This window comes from Kogia breviceps, chromosome 3 (assembly GCF_026419965.1).
Source record: "Kogia breviceps isolate mKogBre1 chromosome 3, mKogBre1 haplotype 1, whole genome shotgun sequence".
NCBI classification, from domain to species: Eukaryota; Metazoa; Chordata; class Mammalia; order Artiodactyla; family Physeteridae; genus Kogia; species Kogia breviceps.
Genome location: NC_081312.1, coordinates 92927480 through 92953770, shown reverse-complemented (window position 1 = coordinate 92953770; position 26291 = coordinate 92927480). Strand labels below are relative to the sequence as shown.

Genomic DNA, 26291 nt, shown 5'->3' with positions numbered 1-26291 from the left:
TAGTTTTCTGCATACAGATCTTTTGTCTCCATAGGTAGGTTTATTCCTCGATGTTTATTCTTTTTGTTACAATGGTAAATGGAAGTGTTTCCTTAATTTCTCTTTCAGATTTTTCATCATTAGTGTATAGGAATGCAAGAGATTTCTGTGCATTAATTCTGTATCCTGCTACTATACCAAATTCATTGATTAGCTCTAGTAGTTTTCTGGTAGAATCTTTAGGATTCTTTATGTATAGTATCATATCATCTGCAAACAGTGACAGTTTTACTTCTTCTTTTCTGATTTGGATTCCTTTTATTTCTTTTTCTTCTCTGATTGGCTAAAACTTCCAAATCTATGTTGAAAATAGCAGTGGGAGTGGCCAGCCTTGTCTTGTTCCTGATCTTAATGGAAATGGTTTCAGTTTTTCAGCATTGAGAATGATGTTGGCTGTGGGTGTGTCATATATTGCCTTTATTATGTTGAGGTAGATTCCCTCTATACCTACTTTGTTCAGGTTTTTTTTTTTTTAATTATAAATGAGTGCTGAGTGTTTTCAAAAGCTTTTTCTGCATCTATTGAGATGATCATATGGTTTTTATACTTCAATTTGTTAATCTGGTGTATCACATTGATTGATTTGAGTATTTTGAAGAATCCTTGCATTCCTGGTATAAAGCCCACTTGATCGTGGTGTATGATCCTTTTAATGTGTGGTAGTATTTTGTTGAGGATTTTTGCATCTATATTCATCAGTGATATCAGCCTGTAATTTTCTTTTTTTGTGATATCTTTCTCTGGTTTTGGATTCGCGGTGATGGTCGCCTCGTATAATGAGTTTGGGAATGCTCCTCCATCTGCTATATTTTGGAAAAGTTTGAGAATGATAGGTGTTAGCCCTTTGGTAAATGTTTGATAAAGTTCACCTGTGAAGCCATCTGGTCCTGGGCTTTTGTTTATTGGAAGATTTTTAATCACAGTCTCAATTTCAGTGCTTGTGATTGGTCTGTTCATATTTTCTATTTCTTCCTGGTTCAGTCTCAGAAGGTTGTGCTTTTCTAAGAGTTTGTCCATTTCTTCCAGGTTGTCCATTTTTATTGGCATATACTTGTTTATAGTAATCTCTCATGATCCTTTGTATTTCTGCAGTGTCAGTTGTTACTTCTCCTTTTTTGTTTCTAATTCTGTTGATTTGAGTCTTCTCCCTTTTTTTCTTGATGTGTCTGGCTAATGGTTTATCAATTTTGTTTATCTTCTCAAAGAACCAGCTTTTAGTTTTTTTGATCTTTTCTATTGTTTCCTTCATTTCTTTTTCATTTATTTCTGATCTGATCGTTATGATTTCTTTCCTTCTGCTAACTTTAGGGGGTTTTTTGTTCTTTCTCTAATAGCTTTAGGTGTAAGGATAAGTTGTTTATTTGAGATTTTCCTTGTTTCTGGAGTAGGATTGTATTGCTACAAACTTCCCTCTTAGAACTGCTTTTGCTGCATTCCATAGGTTTGGGGTCGTCATGTTTTCATTGTCATTTGTTTGAAGGTATTTTAAAATTTCTTCTTTGATTTCTTCAGTTATCTCTTGGTTATTTAGTAGTGTATTGTTGAGCCTCCATGGGTTTGTATTTTTTACAGGTTTTTTTTCCTGTAATTCATATCTAGTTTCATAGCATTGTGGTTGGAAAAGGTGCTTGATACGATTTCAGTTTTCTTGAATTTACCAAGGTTTGATTTGTGACTCAAGATATGATCTATCCTGGAGAATTTTCCATGAGCACTTGAGAAGGAAGTGTATTCTGTTGTTTTTGGAGGGAATGTCCTATAAATATCAGTTAAGTTCATCTTGTTTAATGTGTCATTTAAAGCTTCTGCTTTCTTATTTCTTTTCCTTTTGTATGATTTGTCCATTGGTAAAAGTGGCCTGTTAAAGTCCCCTACGCTGTTTGTGTTAACGTAGATATCCCCTTTTATGGCTGTTAGCATTTGCCTCATGTATTGAGATGTTCCTATGTTGGGTATATAAATGTTTACAATTGTTATGTCTTCTTCCTGGATTGATCCCTTTATCATTGTGTAGTGTCCTTCTTTGTCTCCTGTAATAGTCTTTGTTTTAAAGTCTATTTTGTCTGATATGAGAATTTCTACTCCAGCTTTCTTTTGATTTCCATTTGCATGGAATAACTTTTTCCCTCCCCTCATTTTCAGTGTGTTTGTGTCCCTAGGTCTGAAGTGGGTCTCTTGTTGACAGCATTTATATGGGTCTTGTTTTTGTGTCCATTCAGCCAGTCTATGTCTTTTGCTTGGAGCATTAAACCATTTACATTTAAGGTAGTTATCTATATGTATGTTCCTATTACCATTTTCTTAATTGTTTTGGGTTTGTTATTGTAGGTCTTTTCCTTCTCTTGTGTTTCTTGCCTAGAGAAGTTCCCTTAGCATTTGTTTTAAAGCTGCTTTGGTGGTGCTGAATTCTCTTAACTTTTGCTTGTCTGTAAATGTTTTAATTTCTCCGTCAAATCTGAATGAGCTCCTTGCTGGGTAGAGTAATCTTGGTTGTAGGTTTTTCCCTTTCATCACTTTAAATATATCCTGCCACTCTCCTCTGGCTTGCAGAATTTCTGCTGAAAAATCAGCTGTTAACCTTATGGGGATTCCCTTGTATGTTATTTGTTGTTTTCCCCTTGCTGCTTTTAATATTTTTTCTTTGTTTTTAATTTTTGATAGTTTGATTAACATGTGTCTTGGTGTGTTTCTCCTTGGATTTATCCTGTATGGGACTCTCTGTGCTTCCTGTATGGGACTCTGTGATCCTGGACTTGATTGACTATTTCCTTTCTCATGTTAGGGAAGTTTTCAACTATCATCTTTTCAAATATTTTCTCAGTCCCTTTCTTTTTCTCTTCTTATTCTGGGACCCCTATAATTCGAATGTTAGTGCATTTAATGTTTTCCCAGAGGTCTCTGAGAGTGTCCTCAATTCTGTTCATTCTTTTTTCTTTATTCTGCTCTGTGGTAGTTATTTTCACTATTTTATATTCCCAGTCACTTATTTGTTCTTCTGCCTCAGTTATTCTGCTATTGATTCGTTCTAGAGGATTTTTAAGTTCATTTATTGTGTTGTTCAATATTGTTTGTTTGCTCTTTAGTTCTTCTTGGTCCTTGTTAATCATTTCTTGTGTTTTCTCCCTTTTATTTCCAAGATTTTGGATCATCTTTACTATCGTTACTCTGAATTATTTCAGGTAGACTGCCTGTTTGCTCATCATTTGTTTGGTCTGGGCTTTTTTTTACCTTACTCCTTCATCTGCTGTGTTTCTCTGTCTTCTCACTTTGTTTACCTTACTGTATTTGGGGTCTCTTCTTCACAGGCTGCATGTTCGTTGTTCCTGTTGTTTTTGGTGTCTTCTGTCAGTGGGTGAGGTTGGTTCAGTGGCTTGTGTAGTCTTCTTGGTGGAGGGGACTGGTGCCTGTGTTCTGGTGGGTGGGGCTGGATCTTGTCTTTCTGGTGGGCAAGACCATGTCTGGTGGTAAGTTTTGGGGTGTCTGTGACCTTATTATGACTTTAGGCAGCCTCTCTGCTATTTGGTGGGGTTGTGTTCCTGTCTTGCTAGTTGTTTGGCATGGGGTGTCCAGCACAGGTACTTGCTGTCTGTTGGGGGAGCTGGGTCTTAGTGTTGAGCTGGAGATCTCTGGGAGAGCCCTCACCAATTTATATTACATGGGGCCCAGAGGTCTCTGTTGGTCCAATGTCCTGAACTCGGCTTTCCTATCTTAGAGGTTCCAGCCTTCCATCAGGCCACAGCACCAAGACCTTGTCAGCCACACAGGTCCAAAGTGACCCCTCTTTGATGCTCCCGAGGTTACAGTCATAGAGCTTTGTCAAAATGAGAATGACCTGTGATGAGAGGGTGTTCTTGGCTCCTGTGGCATCTCTGAGGTGCACAGTGAGGTTGGTTCTTTGAGTTGGAAAGACTGAAAACTGGATTAAACTGGCCACTGCAGGAAGCACTCCTGCTGCCTAGATGAAGAAGCTTTACTCGTCATATATGTCTTAAGAATGATATTGGTTGTACTAATAAAGTATTTTCTGTGTATTAAATAAATATAATAGTTATATTATTTATCTATTTAATATCCTTTTTTGGACCTTGAGTTTTCAAAATCTGAGAATGTGTTTAAATACAATAGTATTAAATTCACTACTGTTACAATTTTCTTGTTGAATTTTTTTTTTTTTTTTTGACTGAGTTGGGTCTTCGTTGCTTTGTGTGAGCTTTCTTTAGTTGTGGCGAGCGGAGGCTACTCTTTGTTGCATCGTGGTGGCTTCTCTTGTTGCAGAACATGGGCTGTAGGTGTGCAGGCTTCAGTAGTTGTGGCATGCAGGCTCAGTTGTTATGGCTTGCAGGCTCCAGAGCGCAAGCTCAGTAGTTGTGCCACATGGGCTTAGCTGCTATGCAGCATGTGGGATCCTCCTAGACCAGGGCTCCAAACTGTGTCCCCTGCATTGGCAGGCAGATTCTCAAGCACTGTGCCACCAGGGAAGTCCCTTATTGAATTTTTAATTATTTTAATTTTAAAAAATATTTTTGAAATTATACAAGCTACATATATATAGTCATGTGTGGCTATATAAACATATAGGGAGAGAGAGAGCACATGTGTATTCTTTTAAAAAATAATTTTCTATATATTCATTGTCCTCAATGTGTAAATATCAGAGCTTGGACTCAAGTCTAGGTTATCTGACTTCAAAGCCCCCCCATAGTCTTTCACTGGGCCATGCTCCAAAGTACTGTACTGTATTGAATATAAGGTGACAGTGAAACAACCAAATGTAAGTGGGTGAGCTATTTGAAAAACATGGGCTTGTTCAGTAGTAAGAGATTAAGGTAAAACTTTGGATATAGGAATAAGTACTAAAGATATATTAGTTGGAGCATGACATTTCTAAATAGCAAAAGGAAACAGGAGATACAATTGTTCAGCTAAGACTGTGTGTGTCTAGCATTATGCTTGTCAAAATAGTTAGTTGATCTCATTGAATGGTTTTATATATAATCTACTTAAAGTATTTAATTTTTTTCAATTTTAAAGGCTATTTTTATATTTATATGTTGTGAATTCTCATTTTTTTAAAGGTTCTCATGGAAAATTGGAACAATATAAGGCATTTCCAAGGAATTACCATAAGGAAAAGAAGATAATGGTATTGTATTTGTTTTCATCTTCCTTAAAAAATTATTTTTTCACAGAAAATATAATCACTATAATTTCATAGATAAGTACTAATAACATTTAAAAATGTCCTTTTAATCTTTTATCATCTATCTATCCCTGTGTTTTTAAAATATTTGGACTCATATTTTTCTTTACACACTCAATATGAGTGTTGGCATTTTCACATCACTAGAAGTTATTTGAAGACATTTTTCATCCTCTGGTTATTTAAAAATTTATAACATCTTAGGGATACAGGTCCTATATCATTCATCTTTCTTTAGGAAAAAAATAACAGTTATTTTTACTGCCTGTAGAATTACTTTGTTAATTTTTTAAAAAATCTCTGAGAGTTTGATTAGAATTATATTTTGAATTACTTTTAGAAACTTAGTCCTTTTCAAAAATACATTCTAAAATTAAAGCTATAAAGACTTTAAGTGCTACCACTCATCCATCCACCTCCTTAAATGTTTTTTAAATTTCAAAATTACTTTTTACCTTTTTTTCCTGATTATGACTAAGGTAGTCATTTTAGAAAATTAAAACAGATAAGCACTAAAAGGCAAGCATCTTAATTTTATCATTTATAAATAAATTACATATATCTCACTATTGTCATTTTCATTGTTCTTTAAAATTTTTTTTAGAAAATTCAAATTAAACTGTATTTCTAATTCATTAAATGTTTTATGGAATTTTCATCATTAAATATCATTCTACATCATTTCAAAAATAAACTAAAGTCATAGCCCTTTTGATGGACGCTTAGGTTAGTTTTCATTATTCATTATTCTTTACAAAGGTGCTGTGAACATATTTGGAGCTAAAAATTGTGATTATGCATGATTATTTTCTTAATATAAATTTCAGAAGTGGAACCACATGGGAAAAATGTGAAAAGCTAAGTGTTTTGATACATACTGCCAAAATGTTGTCTAGAAAGGTGGCACCAATTTATATTCATAACAATAGAGTTTGTGATTGATCCCTTACCCATCCCCTTGTCAATATTTAATATATTTTTTAATGTTTGCAAATTGATAGGCATAAATGTTATCAGTTTCATACATTTCACTAATGAAGTTGATTTTTTAGGTTTTTATTAGCTTTTGTGTTTCTATGATTATGAATTGCCTATTTATGAAATTTGGGCATTTTTTAGCTGTTCTTCTATTTCTAAGAGCTGTTTATGCTTTAAAACTATTAACCCTTCTCAGTAACATATGTTACATATATATTACTTTCTTGGTTGCCTTTTAACCCAAAAGTATTTTTTCACTGTATAGCATTTTATATTTTCATGAATCTGTAATTTTTTATTGAAATCTTCTGCCTTTAGTGCCATAATATTAAGAAAGCTTTCTTCATTACAAGATCATACATATGTTCACCTGTGTTCTCTTATATTATTCTTACAGATTTATTTTTTGTGTTAAACTCCAGTGTTTATTTTTGTGTAAGGGAATAAAGCATAAGGATGTTATTTTAGGTCTATCAGTAGGTTTGTGTGCTTTTTTTAAAATTTATTTTTTTATTGAGGTAACATTGGTTTATAACATTACATAAATTTCATGTGTACAACATTATATTTCTACTTCTGTATACCCTACAGCATGCTCACCACCAAAATACGGATTCTGCCTGTCACCACATATTTGATCTCCTTTACTCATTTAGTCCTCCCCACTACCCTTTCCTCTCTGGTAACCACTACTCTATTCTCTTTATATGTGTTAGTTTTTCATTTGGTTTGGTTTGTTCATTTTTTTTGGTTTGTTTTTGCTTTTGTTTTTTGTTTTTATATGACACATATACTCACGTAAAAACGTGTGATTTTCTTCATATAAGTTCTACACATTCCCTGTTAAATGTATTCCTAGGTATCTTAAATTTTTATTACTTACGTCCATGAGATTAGTTTTCCATTATGTAATTAAATGGGTTATTGTTGGTATATAGGAAATTATTATTGGTATAGGTATATTACTCAACAATCTTACCAGTTTCTCATCTTGTCTGACTGACTCAGAAAGAATGCTAGTACTTTGCTATTAGGTACAACTTTAAATGTTTACATAACTTTTTTCAGATTAAAGATATTTACATTTACTCAAAGTTTATTAAAGATATATGGATGTGGGTATAGATGTAGATTAAATATTAGATTTGAATATAGATATCGCTGTGCACAAAAACTAAAAACATCTTCATGGTTTGAAATGGAGAGGAAAATAATCCACTGTGATGATAGCAAAAGCTATTTTAAGCCTTTCATGTGTGAATGTGGCAGATTACATTAACAGCTTTTCAGAAGTTGAACCATTCTTATATTAAGATATATTTTTAATGCATTACTGGATTTGGTTTGCTCTTTGGATTTTACATCTATGTTTGATAAGTTATGGTTATCTTTTTTGGTTTTGGTATAAAAATTATACAAAATTCAGAAAATGAGTTACTTAGCTTCATCTCTTTAGTCTATAGATAGTTTGTTGAATATAGGGATATCATTTGTTCTTGATGTTTGGCAAAAGTTGCTTGTGAAATTTTATTGATTTTTATTTATATTTTGCAGAGGGAATAGGTAGGTTGGTAGGAAAGCTATCTGGAATTTAGCAGGTCCATAAATACCAACTTGTGTAGATTGTCAAAACATGATATTCAGTGAGAAAAGGCAAGTTACCAAGTAATATGTACTGTTAATATCTTTCCTTTAAATTTTAAAAACATACCAAAAGTCTGTATATTCTTTCTATATATATATACACATATATGTAAAAGTATTTTAATGGAATTGAGGGGGTGCAAACCAAACAAATGATAGTGACTATCTCAAGGAAGGGGAACACACAGTTTGAACTAGAGATCATGGTAAAAAAGGGATATAATTTTATATTTTATTATATGTAAACTTCATATTTTAACTTAAATAGTCTTAAGCAAATACTAAAATAACAGTAATCCATTCTAGGTTGTGGGAACATGGGAACACTGGTAGTTACATCATTCACTGTGATTTCTGTATTAATTTTTAAAAGAATTTCAAAAATTCTAATGAATTTTATCAGATGACTTTCCAGGATCTATTGAAATGAACTTTAGATGAATTACACTAACAAAAGTTTTAATAATAATTTTTATTAAATATGTTTTTTGACTGCATTGGGTCTTCGTTGCTGCACGTGGGCTTTTCTCTAGTTGCGGTGAGCAGGGGCTACTCTTCATTGCAGTGCACAGGCTTCTCATTGCGGTGGTTTCTCTTGTTGTGGAGTGTGGGTTCTAGGCACGTGGGCTTCAGTAGTTGTGGCTTGTGGGCTCTAGAGCACAGGGTCAGTAGTTGTGGCACACGGGCTTAGTTGCTCTGTGGCATGTGGAATCTTCCCGGACCAGGGCTTGAACCTGTGTCACCTGCATTGGCAGGCAGATTCTTAATCACTGTGCCACCAGGGAAATCCAGGATTTTAACATGAATTATTTATATTTTTGTGGTATCTTTTCCAGGTTGTATGACCAAGAACTAGTTCTGTTACTCTGTTCCTTAAAAAGTATTTCTTTGCTTCCTGCAGAATAAAGCCAGGACTTTGAGATTAACATTAACATCTTTCTAAATCTGACGCCATCTTTAATGACCAGTTATATCTGTACCTGTCAAGCACACAGCCTTCTTTCTTATAATTGATCTCACTTTCCTTCTCTGTTTTATCCCTTTGCACATTTTTTAAATGCCAATAATGTGATCCTCTTTCATTTAGCAATCTGTAATCATCCTTTCAAATTGGTTTCCTATGTCTTCTCTTAAATAATATATGTATGTGTGTAGTGTGTAAAATTTGCCTGTAAGCTTATGTATTTGGGGAGGAAATGGGTATATGGAAAATAATAAACAATATATTAACATGTCTAGATGATCAAAAACTAATTTATACAGAAGGCTTCTTATTCTCTGTGTAAAGTAGTGTGGTGGACACAAAGATGTGCCTCCCAGATTCCCCTTCAAGGAAGGACCCGTTGCCCCAACTGCTAAGAGTGCTGTTAGGGGACACCCTTAAGCTGCAGCCCCTTCAGGAATTGCCTCTCACAGAGAGAACTTCCTCTCCCAAGTAAACGACTCCAGGAGTCACTCCAGGAGCCACTCACATACAATGACTAATCAAGTCGGAAACAGAAAGGCCTGGCAGTTTCAACCCAGTGCGGGACAACTACTATGGGTCCTTTCAGTTCACAAGCTCTGCTTAGGGTCAGGGCTGTTAGACTTGCATCATAGCTGACTTCTCAATCTTCCCTCTCCTCTTGCCTTCCATAGATATTGATCCCAAAGGCACTCCCAATAAACATTCCGAACACTAAATTCCACCTCACAGTCTTTCCCGGTGGACCCAAACTGCAATAAGTAGTTTGTTTATATTTCTATCATAGCCCTTATCTCTTTGTGTTTTGTATACGTATCTGATTCCTCTCTTGCCCTCTGACTAACTTGAGGGCAAGGAATATCTTTGCAGTCCCAGCATCTAATACAGCAACAGCATTCTAGGCCTCAGTAAGAGATGTATACACATACACACGTTAACTGAACAAAGTTACAAAGTATAAAAATTCTTAAATTTAGAATTTAAAAAATGTTTTTAAATGTTTTCCAGCTTTCAGATGACATGGAGACAAAGAAGCATATAGAGGTATTTACAATTTCTGTTTTATGAGATTATATATCAAAAGTATTATGTGGATCTAAAAGAATGTTTACAATAAGATAGATATAGCTATAAATTTAGATAGGGGCCCCAGGAGAGAAAGTTGGAAACAAATACAGAAGCGTTCTTTTTCTGCCTAGTCCATTTCTTTATGTGTAGTGTAGCTAAAATTCTTGGTAATTTGAGCTATGTCAAAATTAGTTCTGAAGTAATTGTTTTTACTTTTAGATTTGGCATATGCATATGTCAGTGCTCTTAATTTCATAGAAACAGGTAATATGAAGATTTTTCTTAGGTGGGATAAATATATTTTACTTATTTTTAGTAAAAATATGTAAAATAATTATGTTAATGAATGATAGTTAAATATCTGTCTTCTGCAGTCATATGAGACTACTATACTGAAAAGAATGAAGTAATTCCTGTTCTGTGGTATTTCCCTCTTTCTAGGGTTGCAACTTCCCAGGATTCAGAACAAATGAGCTTACTCAACTACCCAGACATTTGAATGCTGAACGAATTTATCTTTTTATTTTAAAAGCCCATGACTTTGACGTATGTAAACATTATTTTATTTTTATTGTGTGATATATTTTGAGACTATGATTTAATGAATTAGACCTTAATTTAAAGCTATGACAGATTAGGTGTTAAGCAAGATTTAATTCTTTTGGGCATTAAGTCTGGCAGGAAAGACCAGTGACATTTTTAACACCCTAATCTCCAGAAGAGAATGTATTAGATTCTGTGTTACTGCCTCAGGAGTCTGAGGTTGCCAGTGTGCATTGGCTTGGCATGTGACTATAACAGGTGTTTCACTCTCCCTCTTCCTGCTCTATAGCTCAGGATATGTTAGCCTGCTCATTTTGATCCCAAAATAATTTATGAGAGCCCTTCCCCACAACCCTACCTTTTGAACCTACAAGTGTCTAGGGAATTTTTAAGAAATATCCCTACAGAGTAGCCACTTGATGAAAAACTGCAGGCATAGGAAGGTAACTAGATCATTGGACACTGATTGCCAGGGATAGGAGGAGGGCTGAGTGGTTACTGGTATTGATTTCCCACCCACTTAAATATTATGCAGTCACTTAAAAAGGTTTCTGTTTCCTGGGGACTTGAACAGTGCTCCTTGTACCTCCAGGCAGATTCCTCTCAAGACAGTTCTCTCTCTAAGATGGACATGGCCCCTAGTAGGCCCTCTTCCCATCCCTCACCCCCAGCCTTCCTGTGGCTCTTTCTTTCTCAACACAAAATCCCTGTTTTCTCTCCTGCTATAGTACTCTATAGTCCTTCAGAAGGAGTATAATCAACCATTAAATTTGGATGAATCAGCTCCAGCCTTATTTTCTGCCCATTTTTCCCTCTCTTCAAGATGAAAGAGAGTGTATCACTTTAGTGTTCCATCTTCAAGAGACAGTATTCCAAGAAATAATCTGATTAACCTGACTTGGGTCTCCTGTTTTCCCCTCAGTTAGGGGACCACAGAGCACCTCAGTTGAACACTCCACCTAAAATGATTCAGTAATGATACTCTCTCTTATTTTCCATGCTAATACAGATGCTTTTCAATTCTATTTTATGCTTTATGGGATTTGGGTGAGAGGGAAGGCTTAGTTTGCCATCTTGATCACCTGATACCATTTTTTTTTAGAGAAAAACAATAGATGGTAATTGTTATGCCTGGATCATGAGCTTATTTGTTACTTTCTCTGACTATATTTTCCAAAGTTTCCTCAGGGAAAAGTTTTTATTGTAAAAAGAAATTAATACAAATTATTGTTAAAATAATCTTATAAATGTTCTAGACAATATAATCTTTTTAACTCTCACATTCTGTGTTCTAAAATGGGACTATATTTTAGCTATGGATGCATGTACATCACAGTTGCATAAATAAGGCATAGAACTACAGCTATGATAAACATTTCATATGGTTAACTTGGAGGACGCTGGCATTATTGAAAGAAGTAGGAAAGTGAGGAGTGTATAAGTAGGTATGGGTTTGGAGGAAGGGGTGCACAGGATATGACAAGCAGCTGGGTGTAGTATATTTTGAGTTTGTGTACCAGTGGTATATCTAGGTATAGACAACCAGTGTTTTATTTGTTAATACCCCTCCCTGATTTCAATAAAGAATTTAAATTGGCTTGCTAGAGCATGCACAATGTAGTGGCATTGAGATAGATGATGACATTAAAGTAAAGAGAAAATAAGTGTAGGAAAATAATATCAGAGGGAAGGTAATTTCATAGAAATGCTTATTATAACATCTGAAACTTGGAAAAAGAAGGTTAAAGGGTTACTGTTACATGCTTGAAGGTGAGGGAATCCATGGAATTGACTGGATTCACATAACCCCATCCAAATACATTCCTGAACATACAGTCATAGATTAAGTTTCTTGATAATGTATAAATTATCCCCTTTAGCACCCAGAAAGGACCCTTGGCTACAGATGATGCTCAGTAAAAATTTTATTGAATTGAGTGAAAAGGGGCCTATATTTTGAGAAAGCTGAGCCACAAAGATACAGATATACACAAACAGAAATTCAAGAGAACATTAGAAGTAGTTTTATCCAACCTAGAATCTATATTAGGAGAAAAAGTTCCAAGTAAGATAATGTATAGGTTTTAAGGTACGTTTACATTTATTTGAATCAAAAAAGTATCACAAAAGGGTAGAGGGTGATAGAGGAAAGTACCATTTAACTTTAAGTTGGATTTGGGGTTTTTTGGCTGATTTCTGGTTTTGGTTGTTTTGACTAAATACTGATATATTTTAAAGAATTTGGAATTTTCCTGAAAAAGAAAGTTAGTGATACTAAACATAACCAAAGCTTAGAATAGAAGCAATCATGCAGTTTATACAAAAAGCATGTTTGCTTGAAATTTGCAAGTAATTTCAATAAAAAAATTCAGATTTTCTCGTGTATTTTAATTTTCTACTTTTTTCTTTATGTACTTCTCATATGTTTTTGTAATTAAGAAGTGCTAAATAAGTTGAAGCTGTTACCAATGTATATACTATACATAGTGGCCTATGAAGGAGACGTGCTCCCACAGTATGCATGATAAATAATCTCCTTGGTATAAACGTTTGCACGGTATCCTTTTTGTAGACTTGTACTTGAGGAACAGAAATTCATACCTATGGATTTCATTAAAAGAATTCTTGAACTCTACTGAATCTGGCATTACAAACTTTTAGTGAATAAAATAAAATGACTATTGAAGGTACCTATTTAAACCAAGACTTATAGTCTCTAGTAGTCATGGTAAATTAACTTTATGTGCCTATTTTGATGAATTGCTTAGAGAGAACACTATCTTTATGGTCTAGACTTATGATGGGGCCCATTGGGTTAGAATCCCATGATTGTTGATACCTGTCTTCAGCATAAAACGGAAATTGTTAACATGTGTCTTGGATTTTTGCTATTCCTGGTCTAGCCTACATTGTCATTTCAGTGACTACTAATCAAATGTGATTATTGAGAATATGAAATATGCCCGGTGTGACTCAGCTGATTTTTTTTTTTGAAGTATGGTTGTTTTACAGTGTTGTGCTAGTTTCTGGTGTATAGCAAAGCAATTCCGTTATACATATATATGTATATATATTCTTTTTAAGGTGCTTTTCCATTATAGGTTATTACAAGGTATTGAATATAGTTCCCTATGCTATACAGTAGGACCTTGTTTATCTATTCTATATATAGTAGAGAGTATCTGTTAATCCCAAACTCATAATTTATCCCTCTTCCCTACTTTCCCCTTTGGTAACCATAAGTTTGTTTTCTATGTCTGTGATCAGCTGAATTTTTAAATTTTATTTATTTTAATTATATATAAATTTTAAAATTAATACTTGATTCAGTTATTGAACAACTATTAAATACACACTCTTTATAAAGCCTGTTTATAGTAACATGTCTTATAATATTATTAATTGTATCTCCATGTGTCTTTTTTTCCATAGGGAAAAATTTTTAAAATCTGGAAGACTCATTTTCTCTCAGAAGCCTCTGTTGCTCTTTTGCATGATTCCTTTTGGTGGTGGTTTCTCCATAAATTTAAGGTATAATGATATTTTTTAAATTTTTTTTAAAAGTTGATTTGCAGCATAATTAACTTTTCAGTAGAGGTGGCACTGGTACAAAAAATGTTTTTCTGATCCTGTCACAGAGCTTGGTTTTTTAGTATTCTGCACATGTTAGAAATCCTGTTTGAAATCTAGAGTTCTTTCAGAGAAGTTTAAACCTTAATATGGATTTCAAAGATCCAGAGTCTTTATTAATCAGAAAAAGATTAGTGAAATCAAACACTGTAGTGAGTAATAAAGTTGTAGCTTTACTTAATACTGTAATGTGCTGATGAACACGAAACAGAATATCCACTGCAAATCAGTGACATTGAGGGAGGTTTCACTTAGAAAACACTCTACAATATCAGATGGGGAGAGGGTCCTCACTTGATTCAGAAAGATAAAAACTCTGCTTAGGATTAAAAAGAGAAAGACGTGGGTATCTGGGAAGCAATAAGAGAATGGAAATAAGCAGTGCCCGAGTCTTACATTAGAGAATAGGTGAGCCTGGAAAAAGTGGTGAATACCAATGACTGCCATGTGGCCTCTGGATCTAGAAGGATGGAAGGTAGGGTAACACAAGGGATCGCAGTCTAAGCATTAAGAAGGTGTGCTACCCCATCAGGGGAGCCTGATAACAGGCTCAATTCTTCACCTCCCCACCTCAAATTATGCAAAGAAAACTGCTAATGTATTCTTTCATAACATGAAGTAATGGGTGTTACTAATTTTACATACAAACCATTTACATAGAGCTTCATGTTAGAATAATTAATGTAATTCCAAGTAAGATTATCTGTACTATGTTTCTCTTATTGTTAGGAGTTGAATGAGAGATAGGAAGTGGTGTATCAGTTCTACAAAGGTAATTACAAAGGGAAATTTGTGCAATCAGAGTTTCATTACCTTAAATTTCTGTCTCTAGACCTGAATCCCAAATTTATGTTTTTCCATGATAGAACATGAGAAGAACATTACTTTCCCACTTAATTCTGTTAGGATTATATATAGCAAGTTTTTGAAAGAAACATAATCTAGCAATGTTTCTAGTAACTTTGTCAAGCCATATAATATTATTTTGAACAAACAGATTTGACACAAAGATATTAATGACCCACTACATATACAGGATTATCCTTGGAATAAACAAGGATTAGAAATCTTTTTATCTTTAAGCAAGGTGTTCTCTAGAAACTACTCGCTTCCTAAAATTAAAATGCAGTAATTAAGTAATAATTTTTTGACATCTTTATTGGAGTATAATTACTTTACAATGTTGTGTTAGTTTCTGCTGTATAACAAAGTGAATCACATATATGCATACATATATCCCTATATCCCCTCCCTCTTGCATCTCCCTCCCACCCTCCGTATTCCACCCCTCTAGGTCGTCACAAAGCACTGAGCTGATCTCCCTGTGCTATGCAGCTGCTTCCTGCTAGTTATCTATTTTACATTTGGTAGTGTATATGTGTCAATGGTACTCTCTCACTTTGTCCCAGCTTAGTATTCCCCCTCCCCATGTCGAGTCCATTCTCTACGTCTGTGTCTTTATTCCTTTCCTACCCCTAGGTTCATCAGAACCATTTTTTTTTTTTTTTTAGATTCTGTATATATGTGTTAGCATACGGTATTTGTTTTGCTGGCTTACTTCACTCTGTATGACAGACTCTAGGTCCATCCACCTCACTACAAATAACTCAATTTCGTTTCTTTTTATGACTGAGTAGTATTCCATTGTATATATGTGCCACATCTTCTTTATCCATTCGTCTGTCGATGGACACTTAGGTTGCTTCCACATCCAGGTTATAGTAAATAGTGCTGCAGTGAACATTGTGGTACATCACTCTTTGTTATTATTATTAATTTTTTTGCGGTACGTGGGCCTCTCACTGTTGTGGCCTCTCCGGTTGCAGAGCACAGGCTCCGGGCGCACAGGCTCAGCGGCCATGGCTCATGGGCCTAGCTGCTCCGTGGCATGTGGGATCTTCCCAGACTGGGGCACGAACCTGTGTCCCCTGCACATCAACAGGCAGACTCTCAACCACTGCACCACCAGGGAAACCCCCATCACTCTTTTTGAATTACGGTTTTCTCAGGGTATACGCCCAGTAGTAGGATTGCTGGGTCGTATGGTAGTTCCATTTTTAGTGTTATAAGGAACCTCCATACTGTTCTCCATAGTGGCTGTATCAATTTACATTCTCATCAACAGTGCAAGAGGGTTCCCTTTTTTCTACATCCTCTACAACATTTACTGTTTGTAGATTTTTTGATGATGGCCATTCTGACCGGTGTGAGGTGATACCTCGCTGTACTTTTGATTTTCATTTCTCTAATGATTAGTGATGGTGAGCATCCTTTCGTGTGTTTGTTGGCAATCTGTATATCTTCTTTGGAGAAATGTCTATTTAGGTCTTCTGCACATTTTTGGATTGGGCTGTTTGTATTTTTGATATTGAGCTGCATGAGCTGCTTGTATATTTTGGGGATTAATCCTTTGTCAGTTGCTTCATTGGCAAATATTTTCTCCCATTCTGAGGGTTGTCTTTTCATCTTGTTTATGTTTTCCTTCGCTGTGCAAAAGCTTTTAAGTTTCATTAGGTCCCATTTGTCTATTTTTGTTTTTATTTCCATTTCTCTAGGAGGTGGGTCAAAAAGGATTTTGCTGTGATTTATGTCATAGAATGTTCTGCCTATGTTTTCCTCTAAGAGTTTTATAGTGTCTGGCCTTACATTTTGGTCTGTAATCCACTTTGAGGTTTTTTTTTGTATGGTGTTAGGGAGTGTTCTACTTTCATTCCTTAACATGTAGCTGTCCAGTTTGCCCAGCACCACTTATTGAAGAGGCTGTCTTTTGTCCATTGTATAATCCTGCATCCTTTATCAAAGATAAGGTGACCATATGTGCAAGGGTTTATCTCTGGATTTTCTATCCTGTTACATTGATCTATATTTCTGTTTTTGTGCCAGTACCATACTGTCTTGATTACTATAGCTTTGTACTGTAGTCTGACGTCAGGGGGTCTGATTCCTCCAGCTCTGTTTTTCTTTCTCAAGATTGCTTTGGCTATTCGGGGTCTTTTGTGTTTCTATACACATTGTGAAATTTTTTGTTCTAGTTCTGTAAAAAATGCCAGTGGTAATTTGATAGGGATAGCATTGAATCTGTAGATTGCTTTGGGTAGTATAGTTATTTTCACAATGTTGATGCTTCCAGTGCAAGAACGTGGTGTATCTCTCCATCTGTTTGTATCGTCTCTAATTTCTTTCATCAGTGTCTTATAGGTTTCTGGATACAGGTCTTTCGTCTCCTTTGCTAGGTTTATTCCTAGGTATTTTATTCTTTTTGTTGCAGAGGTAAATGGGAGTGTTTCCTTAATTTCTCCTTCAGATTTTTCATCATTAGTGTATAGGAATGCCAGAGATTTCTGTGCATTAATTTTGTATCCAGCTGCTCTACCAAATTCATTGATTAGCTCTAGTAGTTTTCTGCTATCATCTTTAGGATACTCTATTTATAGTATCATGTCATCTGCAAACAATAACAGTTTTACTTCTTCTTTTACGATCTGGATTCCTTTTATTTCTTTTTCTTTTCTGATTGGCTAAAACTTCCAAAACTGTGTTGAATAATAGCGGTGAGAGTGGCAAACCTTGTCTTGTTCCTGATCTTAGAGGACATGGTTTCAGTTTTTCACCGTTGAGAATGATTTTGGCTGTGGGTTTGTCATATATGGCCTTTATTATGTTGAGGTAGGTTCCCTCTATGCCTACTTTCTGGAGGGTTTTTATCATAAATGGGTGTTGAATTTTGTTGAAAGCTCTTCATCTATTTAGATGATCATATGGTTTTTATCCTTCCATTTGTTAATATGGTGTATCACATTCATTGTTTTGCCTATATTGAAGAATCCTTGCATTCCTGGGATAAATCCCACTTGATCATGGTGTATGATCCTTTTAATGTGCTTTTGGATTTGGTTTCCTAGTATTTTGTTGAGAAATTTTTCATCAGTGTTCATCAGTGATATTGGCCTGTAGTTTTCTTTTTTTGTGATATCTTTGTCTGGTTTTGGTATCAGGGTGAAGGTAGCCTCATAGAATGAGTTTGGGAATGTTCCTCCCTCTAGTATATTTTGGAAGAGTTTGAGAAGGATAGGTGTTAGCTCTTCTCTAAATGTTTCATAGAATTCGCCTATGAAACCATCTGGTCCTTGGCTTTTGTTGGAAGATTTTCAATCACAGTCTCTATTTCAGTGCTTGTGACTGGTCTGTTTATGTATTCTATTTCTTCCTGGTTCAGTCTCAGAAGGTTGTGCTTTTCTAAGAATTTGTCATTTCTTACAGGTTGTCCATTTTGTTGGCATGTATTTGTTTGTAGTAATCTCATGATCCTTTGTATTTCTGCAGTGTCAGCTGTTCCTTCTCCTTTATCATTTCTAATTCTGGTGATTTGAGTCTTCTCCCTTTTTTTCTTCATGAATCTGGCTAATGGTTTATCAATTTTTTTTAATCTTCTCAAAGAACCAACTTTTAATTTTATCGATCTTGCTGTTGTTTCCTTCATTTCTTTTTCATTTATTTCTGATCTGATCTTTATGATTTATTTCCTTCTGCTAACTTTGTGGGGGTTTTTGTTCTTTCTCTATTGCTTTAGGTGTAAGGTTAGGTTGTTTATTAGAGATGTTTCTTATTTCTTGAGGTAGGATTGTATGTCTATAAACTTCCCTCTTAGAACTGCTTTTGCTGCATCCCATAGGCTTTGGATTGTCATGTTTTCATTGTCATTTGTTTCTAGGTATTTTTTGGTTTCCTCTTTGTTTTCTTCAGTGATCTCTTGGTTATTTAGTAGCGCATTGTTTAGCCTCCATGTGTTTGTATTTTTTACAGATTTTTTCCTGTAATTGATTTCTAGTATCATGGCATTGTGGTTGGAAAAGATACTTGATATGATTTCAGTTTTCTTGAATTTACCAAGGCTTGATTTGTGACCCAAGAAATGATCTATCCTGTAAAGTGTTCCATGAGCACTTGAGAAGAAAGTGTATTCTGTTGTTTTTGGATGGAATGTCCTATAAATATCAATTAAGTCTGTCTTGTCTAATGTGTCATTTAAAGTTTGTGTTTGTTTATTTATTTTCATTTTGGATGATCTGTCCATTGGTGAAAGTAGGCTGTTAAAGTCCCCTACTATGATTGTGTTACTGTCAATGTCCCCTTTTATGCCTGTTAGCATTTGCCTTATGTATTGAGGTGCTCCTTTGTTGGGTGCTTGAATATTTACAATTGTTATGCCTTCTTCTTGGATTGATCCCTTGATCATTATGTAGTGTCCTACTTTGTCTCGTGCAATAGTGTTTATTTTAAAGTCTATTTTGTCTGATATGAGAATTTCTACTTCAGCTTTCTTTTGATTTCCATTTGCATGGAATATCTTTTTCCATCCCCTCATTTTCAGTCTGTATGTGTCCCTAGGTTTGAAGTGAGTCTCTTGTAGACAGCAAATATAGAGGTCTTGTTTTTGTATCTATTCAGCCAGTCTGTGTCTTTTGGTTGGAGCATTTAATCCATTTACATTTAAGGTAGTTATTGATATATATGTTCCTATTACCAATTTTGGGGGGTTTGTTATTATAGGTCTTTTCCTTCTCTTGAGTTTCCTGCCTAAAGAAGTTCCTTTAGCATTTGCTGTAAAGCTGATTTGGTGATGCTGAATTCTCTTAGCTTTTGCTTGTCTGTAAACGTTTTAATTTCTCTGTCAAATCTGAATGAGATCCTTGCTGGGTAGAGTAATCTTGATTGTTGGTTTTTATCTTTCATCACTTTAAATATGACCTACCCCTCCTTTCTGGCTTGTAGAGTTTCTGCTGAAAGATCAGCTGTTAACCTTATGGGGATTCCCTTGTATGTTATTAGTTGTTTTTCCCTTGCTGTTTTTAATATTTTTTCTTTGTATTTGATTTTTGATAGTTTGATTAATATGTGTCTTGGCGTGTTTCTTCTTGGATTTATCCTGTATGGGACTCTCTGTGCCTCCTGTACTTGACTGATTATTTCCTTTCCCATATTAGGAAAGTTTTCAAATATAATCTCTTGAAATATTTTCTCAGACCCTTTCTTTTTCTCTTCTTCTTCTGGGACCCCTATAATTCGAATGTTGGTGCATTTAATGCTGTCCCTGGAGTCTCGGAGACTGTCCTCAATTCTTTTCATTCTTTTTTCTTTATTCTGTCCCTGGCAGTTATTTCTACCATTTTATCTTCCAGCTCACTTCTCTGTTCTTCTGCCTCAGTTATTCTGCTATTTATTCCTTCTAGAGTGTTTTTCTTTTCAATTATTATGTTGTTTATCACTGTTTGTTTGTTCTTTAGTTCTCCTAGTTCCTTGTTAAATGTTTCTGTATTTTCTCCATTCTGTTTCTGAAATTTTGGATCATCTTTATCATTACTCTGAATTCTTTTTCAGATAGGTTGCCTATTTCTCTTCATTTATTTGGTCTTGTAAGTCTTGCTCCTTTGTAAGATAATTTTTTTGTCATTTCCTTTTTTTTTTCTTCTGAGGGGGTGGGGCTGTATTCTTGTCTTACTGGTTGTTTGTCCTGAGGCATCCAGCACTGGAGTTTGCAAGCAGTTAGATAGATCCAGGTCTTGGTGCTGAGATGAGCACCTCCAGGAGTCCTCACTCTGATTAATATTCCCTGGGGTCTGAGGTTCTTTGTTATCCCAGCTTTTTGGACTTGGAGCTCCCATCACTGGAACTCGGGCCTGACCTCTGGGCTTGGAAACAAAATCCTTCAAGCTGCATGGTGTGGAGAAAAAAAAAAAAAAGGAGCAGTATCATATCAAAGAATAAAAAAGAAAATATATTAGGAAAAGTAAAAATATATTTGAAACAACTGCAACACAGTACAATAAAACCACAACAGAAAAAAAAGGGGGGGAGAACAAGCCAAAAGGAGAGAACAATAACAGAGTATAAAGAATAAAATAAAATTTAAAAAATAAAAGATTTATTAGGAAAAATAAAAATATAAATGAATCAACAAGGTAAAACAGAACCCCAATCTTAAAGAGGAGGGGCTTCCCTGGTGGCACAGTGGTTGAGAGTCAGCCTACCGATGCAGGGATCACGGGTTTGTGCCCCGGTCCAGGAGGATCCCACATGCCGTGGAGTGGCTGGGCCCATGGGCCATGGCCACTGGGCCTGCGCGTCCAGAGCCTGTGCTCCGCAATGGGAGAGGCCGCAGCAGTGAGAGGCCCGTATACCGCAAAAAAAAAAAAGAATTCTAAAAACAAGGCAATGCAGGAGGAATTTGAAGCTTCTGTTTCACTGAGAGTAACCATAGCAAAAACAGAACCCAAATGGAGCTTAACATTTTACTTAACTGACTCAGACCCCTAAAGGCTAACAAGAGAAGAGACATACCTATTCCCAAGCATAACTACTTTATACCTCAGGTTTTACTGTCCTATTGAAGATGTCCATCTCTCAAACAAAAATTGCAAGACACATAGAGAAGGAATGGAATTGCTGCATTGTTGAGTATGAAGATGTTCAACTTCACAAGGTAGTGCCAAGTTGTTTCCAAACGGGATGTACAAATTATTCTCACATTGTTGATGTATAAGAGTTCTTAAACAACCAGTGATTCAAAGAATAAATCACAGGGGAAATTAGAAAATAACTTGAAACAAATGAAAGCAAAAAACACAATGTACCAAAACTCATAGGATAAAGCAAAAGCATTGCTAAAAGAGAAATTTAAAGTATTAAATCAAAAAACAATATATCAGCAACCTAACTTTACATATTAAGGAACTAGAAAAAGAACAACAAAGAAGGAAGGAATTAATAAAGATTAGAGTGGAGATAAATAAAATAGAGAATTGGTAAAAAGTAGAGAAAATCAGAAAAACCAAAAGTTAGTCTTTTTTTTTTCCCCCCGGTATGCAGGCCTCTCACTGTCGTGGCCTCTCCTGTTGCGGAGCACAGGCTCCAGACGCGCAGGCTCAGCGGCCATGGCTCACGGGCCCAGCCGCTCCGCGGCATGTGGGATCCTCCCGGACTGGGGCACGAACCCATGTTCCCTGCATTGGCAGGCGGACTCTCAACCACTGTGCCACCAGGGAAGCCCCAAAAGTTAGTCTTTTGAGATCAACAAAATTGACAAACCTCTAGCTAGACTAAGAAAAAAAAGTGAGGACTTCCCTGGCAGTCCAGTGGTTAAGACTCTGTGCTTCACTGCAGGGGGCATGGGTTTGATCCCTCGTCGGGGAACTAAGATCTCATATAAGATCTCATATGCTGTTCAGTGCAGCCAAAAAAAAAAAGGACTCAAATTACCGGTCAGAAATGAAAGTGGAAACATTACTATTGGCAAAGAAATAACAAGGATTATTAGATTACTGTGAACAAACATATAACAAATTGGATAGCCTGTATAAAATGGACAAATTCCTAGAAACATATAATTTTCCAAGACTGAATAATGAAGAAATAGACAATCTGAATAGACCTATAACTAGTGAGGAGATTCAATCAGGTTTCCATAATCAGAAACCTCCCAGCAAAGAAAAGTCCTGGACTAGATGACTTCACTGATGAATTCTGCCAACATTTAAAGAAGAATTAACACCAGTCCTTCTCTAACTCTCCCAAAAAATTAAAGAGAAAGGAATACTTTCTAGCTCATTTTATGAGACCAGCATTACCCTGATACCAAAGCCAAAGATATTACAACAAAAAAAGCGTCTACAGACCAATATCCTCTTTGATGGATATTGATGCAAAAATCTTCAACAAAATACTAGCAATCTGAATTCAGCAGTATATTAAAAGGGTTATACAATCTGACCAATGAAATTTATTCCTGGAATGCAAGTATGATTTAACATATGTTAAATAGCTAGATCTAATGAACACATCAGTAACCCGAATATCCAAAAGCTGTAGGATACATTTTCTTTTCAAGCATACCAAAACATGTATAAAAATTTACTGTACCATTTTGCTACTCAGTTTCCTCTGGAGGTGTATATGGTGTGGACATTAGGTTGAATTGTATTAATCAAAGATGTGTTCTGGAACTTTCTGTTTGGGTATTTCATCACACATGTTAAGTGTAGATCATATAACTGAAACATGCCAACTTTCTTTACTAGTAAATATATATTATCTCATTTAATTCTCACACAAGCTTAAGTCTTAGAACCACTGCCCATTATATAAATGATCAAGAATTGTTAACTATTAACATTATCATTATTATTTCTGCTACTATCTCCTTCCATAAACTTACTACACAAGCACAAAAGCTGTATTGGGCTTTAGGAGACCTAGATTCTAGTCTGGCTTTCAGTTACTTAACTGTGTATAACCTTAAATAATTCTCTTAATCTTTCTGAGCATGAATGCAGTTACTAAAATAGAGGGGCTTAACCTAGGTGATATCTAACTTCCATTTTAGGTCTAAGATCCTATGCATTTATGAATCCCAGCTCATATGGCATGCTAATTTCATAGAAAACTACCACTAAATTTGATCATTTTTGATGTTTATTACCAAAACCTATTAATGCCAGCTTGTGCTTCTACTGTTGACATCATAAATGAATTTGGACTCTAATTTATCTTTATTGCTTAATTCATGGATTTGCACTCTAATTTATCTCTTCATTGCTTAATAGAGCAAGAATTCAAGGTGCTACCATAGGACTTTAATATTGACATTATTATTATCTACAGATTTCTTACTTCTTATGACATTCTACTTACTTTGTTTTTAGTATAGTTCTCATGTCACAGTTTTACTAGTTCTGGCTATGGCTGTCTCATTTCAGTAATTGCTTTGATTTTATACTCAGTTACTGATTATGAAAAATTTGGAATGGTTATAGAATAATAGCAGGCAACTATGTCATTGATTGCCTTGTGCATGCCAACTACTATTCAAGAACCTTCATTAATTCATCAAATGTTGGTGTGCTTTCAGTGTGCCAGGCACCGTGCTGAGGGCTTGAAATACAAAATCAAACAAAACATAATCCTTGTCCCTATTTAATTTTAAGATAATACTTTAAGGTATGTGTATATTATCTATATTTGGCAGATAAGGAAACTAGGACTTAATTAACTTGCCTGGGATAGTGCAGCTAATGAATAATGGAGCCAGCACTGAAATTCAGGTCTGCATGATGCCAAAAACCCATGCTCATTCCACTATAGCAACTGATCTGCCCTTTAAGAAGACAGAGTTACTGACATTATGTAAACAGATTCTAATTTTAAATTGTAATATTAATGATTTTAATTCCATGTGTGTTTTATTTTTTAAGCCTGACAGAGAAAGTCAAGCTTCCTTGTTTGACAGAATTTCAGAAAGTTATGTGTCACTTTTCATGAGCATACCTCTAAGTCGAAAGGATGCATTCTTTCAGGTAAATATAGAAATTAACTAATTATGCTAATTATTTTTATAGCAAGTGAAATATAAAAATAGTTATTTTATTTAAACACATGAGAATGTATTTTGTTACTTTGCAAGCAAAATTGCCTAAAGTAGAGTAAATGATAATATTTTAAAAGTCATGCCCCTCCACCCCAGAATATTGTATTCTACTGACTAAAAGCCTTACAGAATCTCCTTAGTGGTATAGGTATTTGTTTGCATATTAATAATTTGAAAACTGTTGACTTGTTCTATGTATAGTCTTGGTTTTTTACCTACAAAATTATCATTTTTCTTTTACTTTATAAAGTATCTTTTGATCTAAGAGGACTTAACTTCTTGCGTTATGCCTAAGTACTAAGCACCTGTTAGAGTAAAGAACAATCGACAAATTTATGAATCAAATGTTTTACTATGTCTGTTATAGTAAAATAATTTGGTTAAAATAATTTATGTTCTTGAGTAATGTGAAATGAAGACAAGTAGGAATTTCACTGAGTATTTTAAAATGTAAACATCTAGCATTTCAAAGCAGAAGCCACATTCAAATACTTTGTACTGACATCTGTAAATAAGAAATACAGAAGTATTTTTGAGTCAGTCAGTGTTTTCATGGGTAAAACCTAAAATAAAAATAAATGTTCTTCATGATGAAAACATAAATAAACTTAAATTGCCAAATATTTATGCTTAATCTTGATCTATCTCACAAACATATACATACAGTATCGTAGAAGGAAATCATTAGTGGTCTGGGCATAAGGAGACTTGGCTTCACATCTGGAATCTGCTCGTAATTACCCAGGTGATCTTGGCAAGACATTCAGGCTCTCAGTTCCACAGCTGGTTGTCCATCGGATGAAGAGGTTGATCCGTGATTCATAAATTGTTTATAGAACACTAATGTTCTGAAAGATAGACTAAGATTTTCTCTGCTAATATTAAATTTAGTTTTCTTATTTGCAGGAAAATAATAGTTAATGGTTAGGATTTTTGGTCATTAAATTGTCTAGAGATGACAAAACCAGCTGTTCCATATGCTTTCACCTAGTCTATCCCTTTGTGGTGTTTCTAACCTATACACATGGCTTGATGAAATCAAGCATGCTTTAACACAGGGCTCTTAAGAAAAGAATAAAAGACCTATTTAATGTGAACAAAGGAGGTAGTGGCATCATTGCATATCCCTTATTCTGTAATTTCTAGTCTTACATTTATGGTCCAAATGTTCTCCCTTGGGATGGATGTGCCTTTTGATAGATATTGTATTTATAATCCTTCTCAAATCATGACTTGATTTTTTTTTCTAAGTGCCTATTTTCAGTGGCTTTTTCCAAGGAGAAAATTAGAAGTTGTTTAACTAAGATTCAAAGCCTCACTTGAGAACAAATAACATGTACACCTTAATGATTTGACCCCTTTACCTTTGTTCAGTCATTTTATAATGTTCCCTCTCCCTGTCTCAATGCTTGAGAACCACCCCACCACCCTACAGGTCTATTACCTCCACAGCTCTATAAGGAGAAATAGAGCCTCAACTCTCATTGACCAATTTCTATTATTTGTAGCTCATTCAAATAAGGTGTTTTGTTACTATTGGCTCATCTGATTTATCTTACCACAGAAAGAGAAAACTATTAATATTTAAGAATCAAAAAATTAGCTTCAGGTCTCACTATTCAGTACAAAGTAACTGAATCTGAACATATTTAGTATAGCTTTTGCTTCAGTTTCTTCCAATGTCATACAATGATATTCCTTCAGAAAATTTCCCAACACCATTTGACACCTGATCTCTCTTTCCCCTGATCTCCTGAAGGTGAGATATTCACAGAAAACTTTTAAAAGTTCCTCTTACTTACCTT

The 26291-nt window shown here is 35.0% G+C and overlaps 1 protein-coding gene across 1 annotated transcript in view; it reads left to right on the top strand.

Moving 5' to 3' along the window:
• Positions 1–26291, top strand: part of FAM227B (family with sequence similarity 227 member B) — a 255296-nt gene that overhangs the window by 26102 nt on the left and 202903 nt on the right. The window contains exons 4-8 of the mRNA XM_067029222.1: positions 5115–5182; positions 9834–9869; positions 10335–10439; positions 13869–13967; positions 24314–24415. Of these exons, the coding sequence (XP_066885323.1) occupies positions 5115–5182; positions 9834–9869; positions 10335–10439; positions 13869–13967; positions 24314–24415 (410 nt within the window). The remainder of the gene's footprint in view (positions 1–5114; positions 5183–9833; positions 9870–10334; positions 10440–13868; positions 13968–24313; positions 24416–26291) is intronic.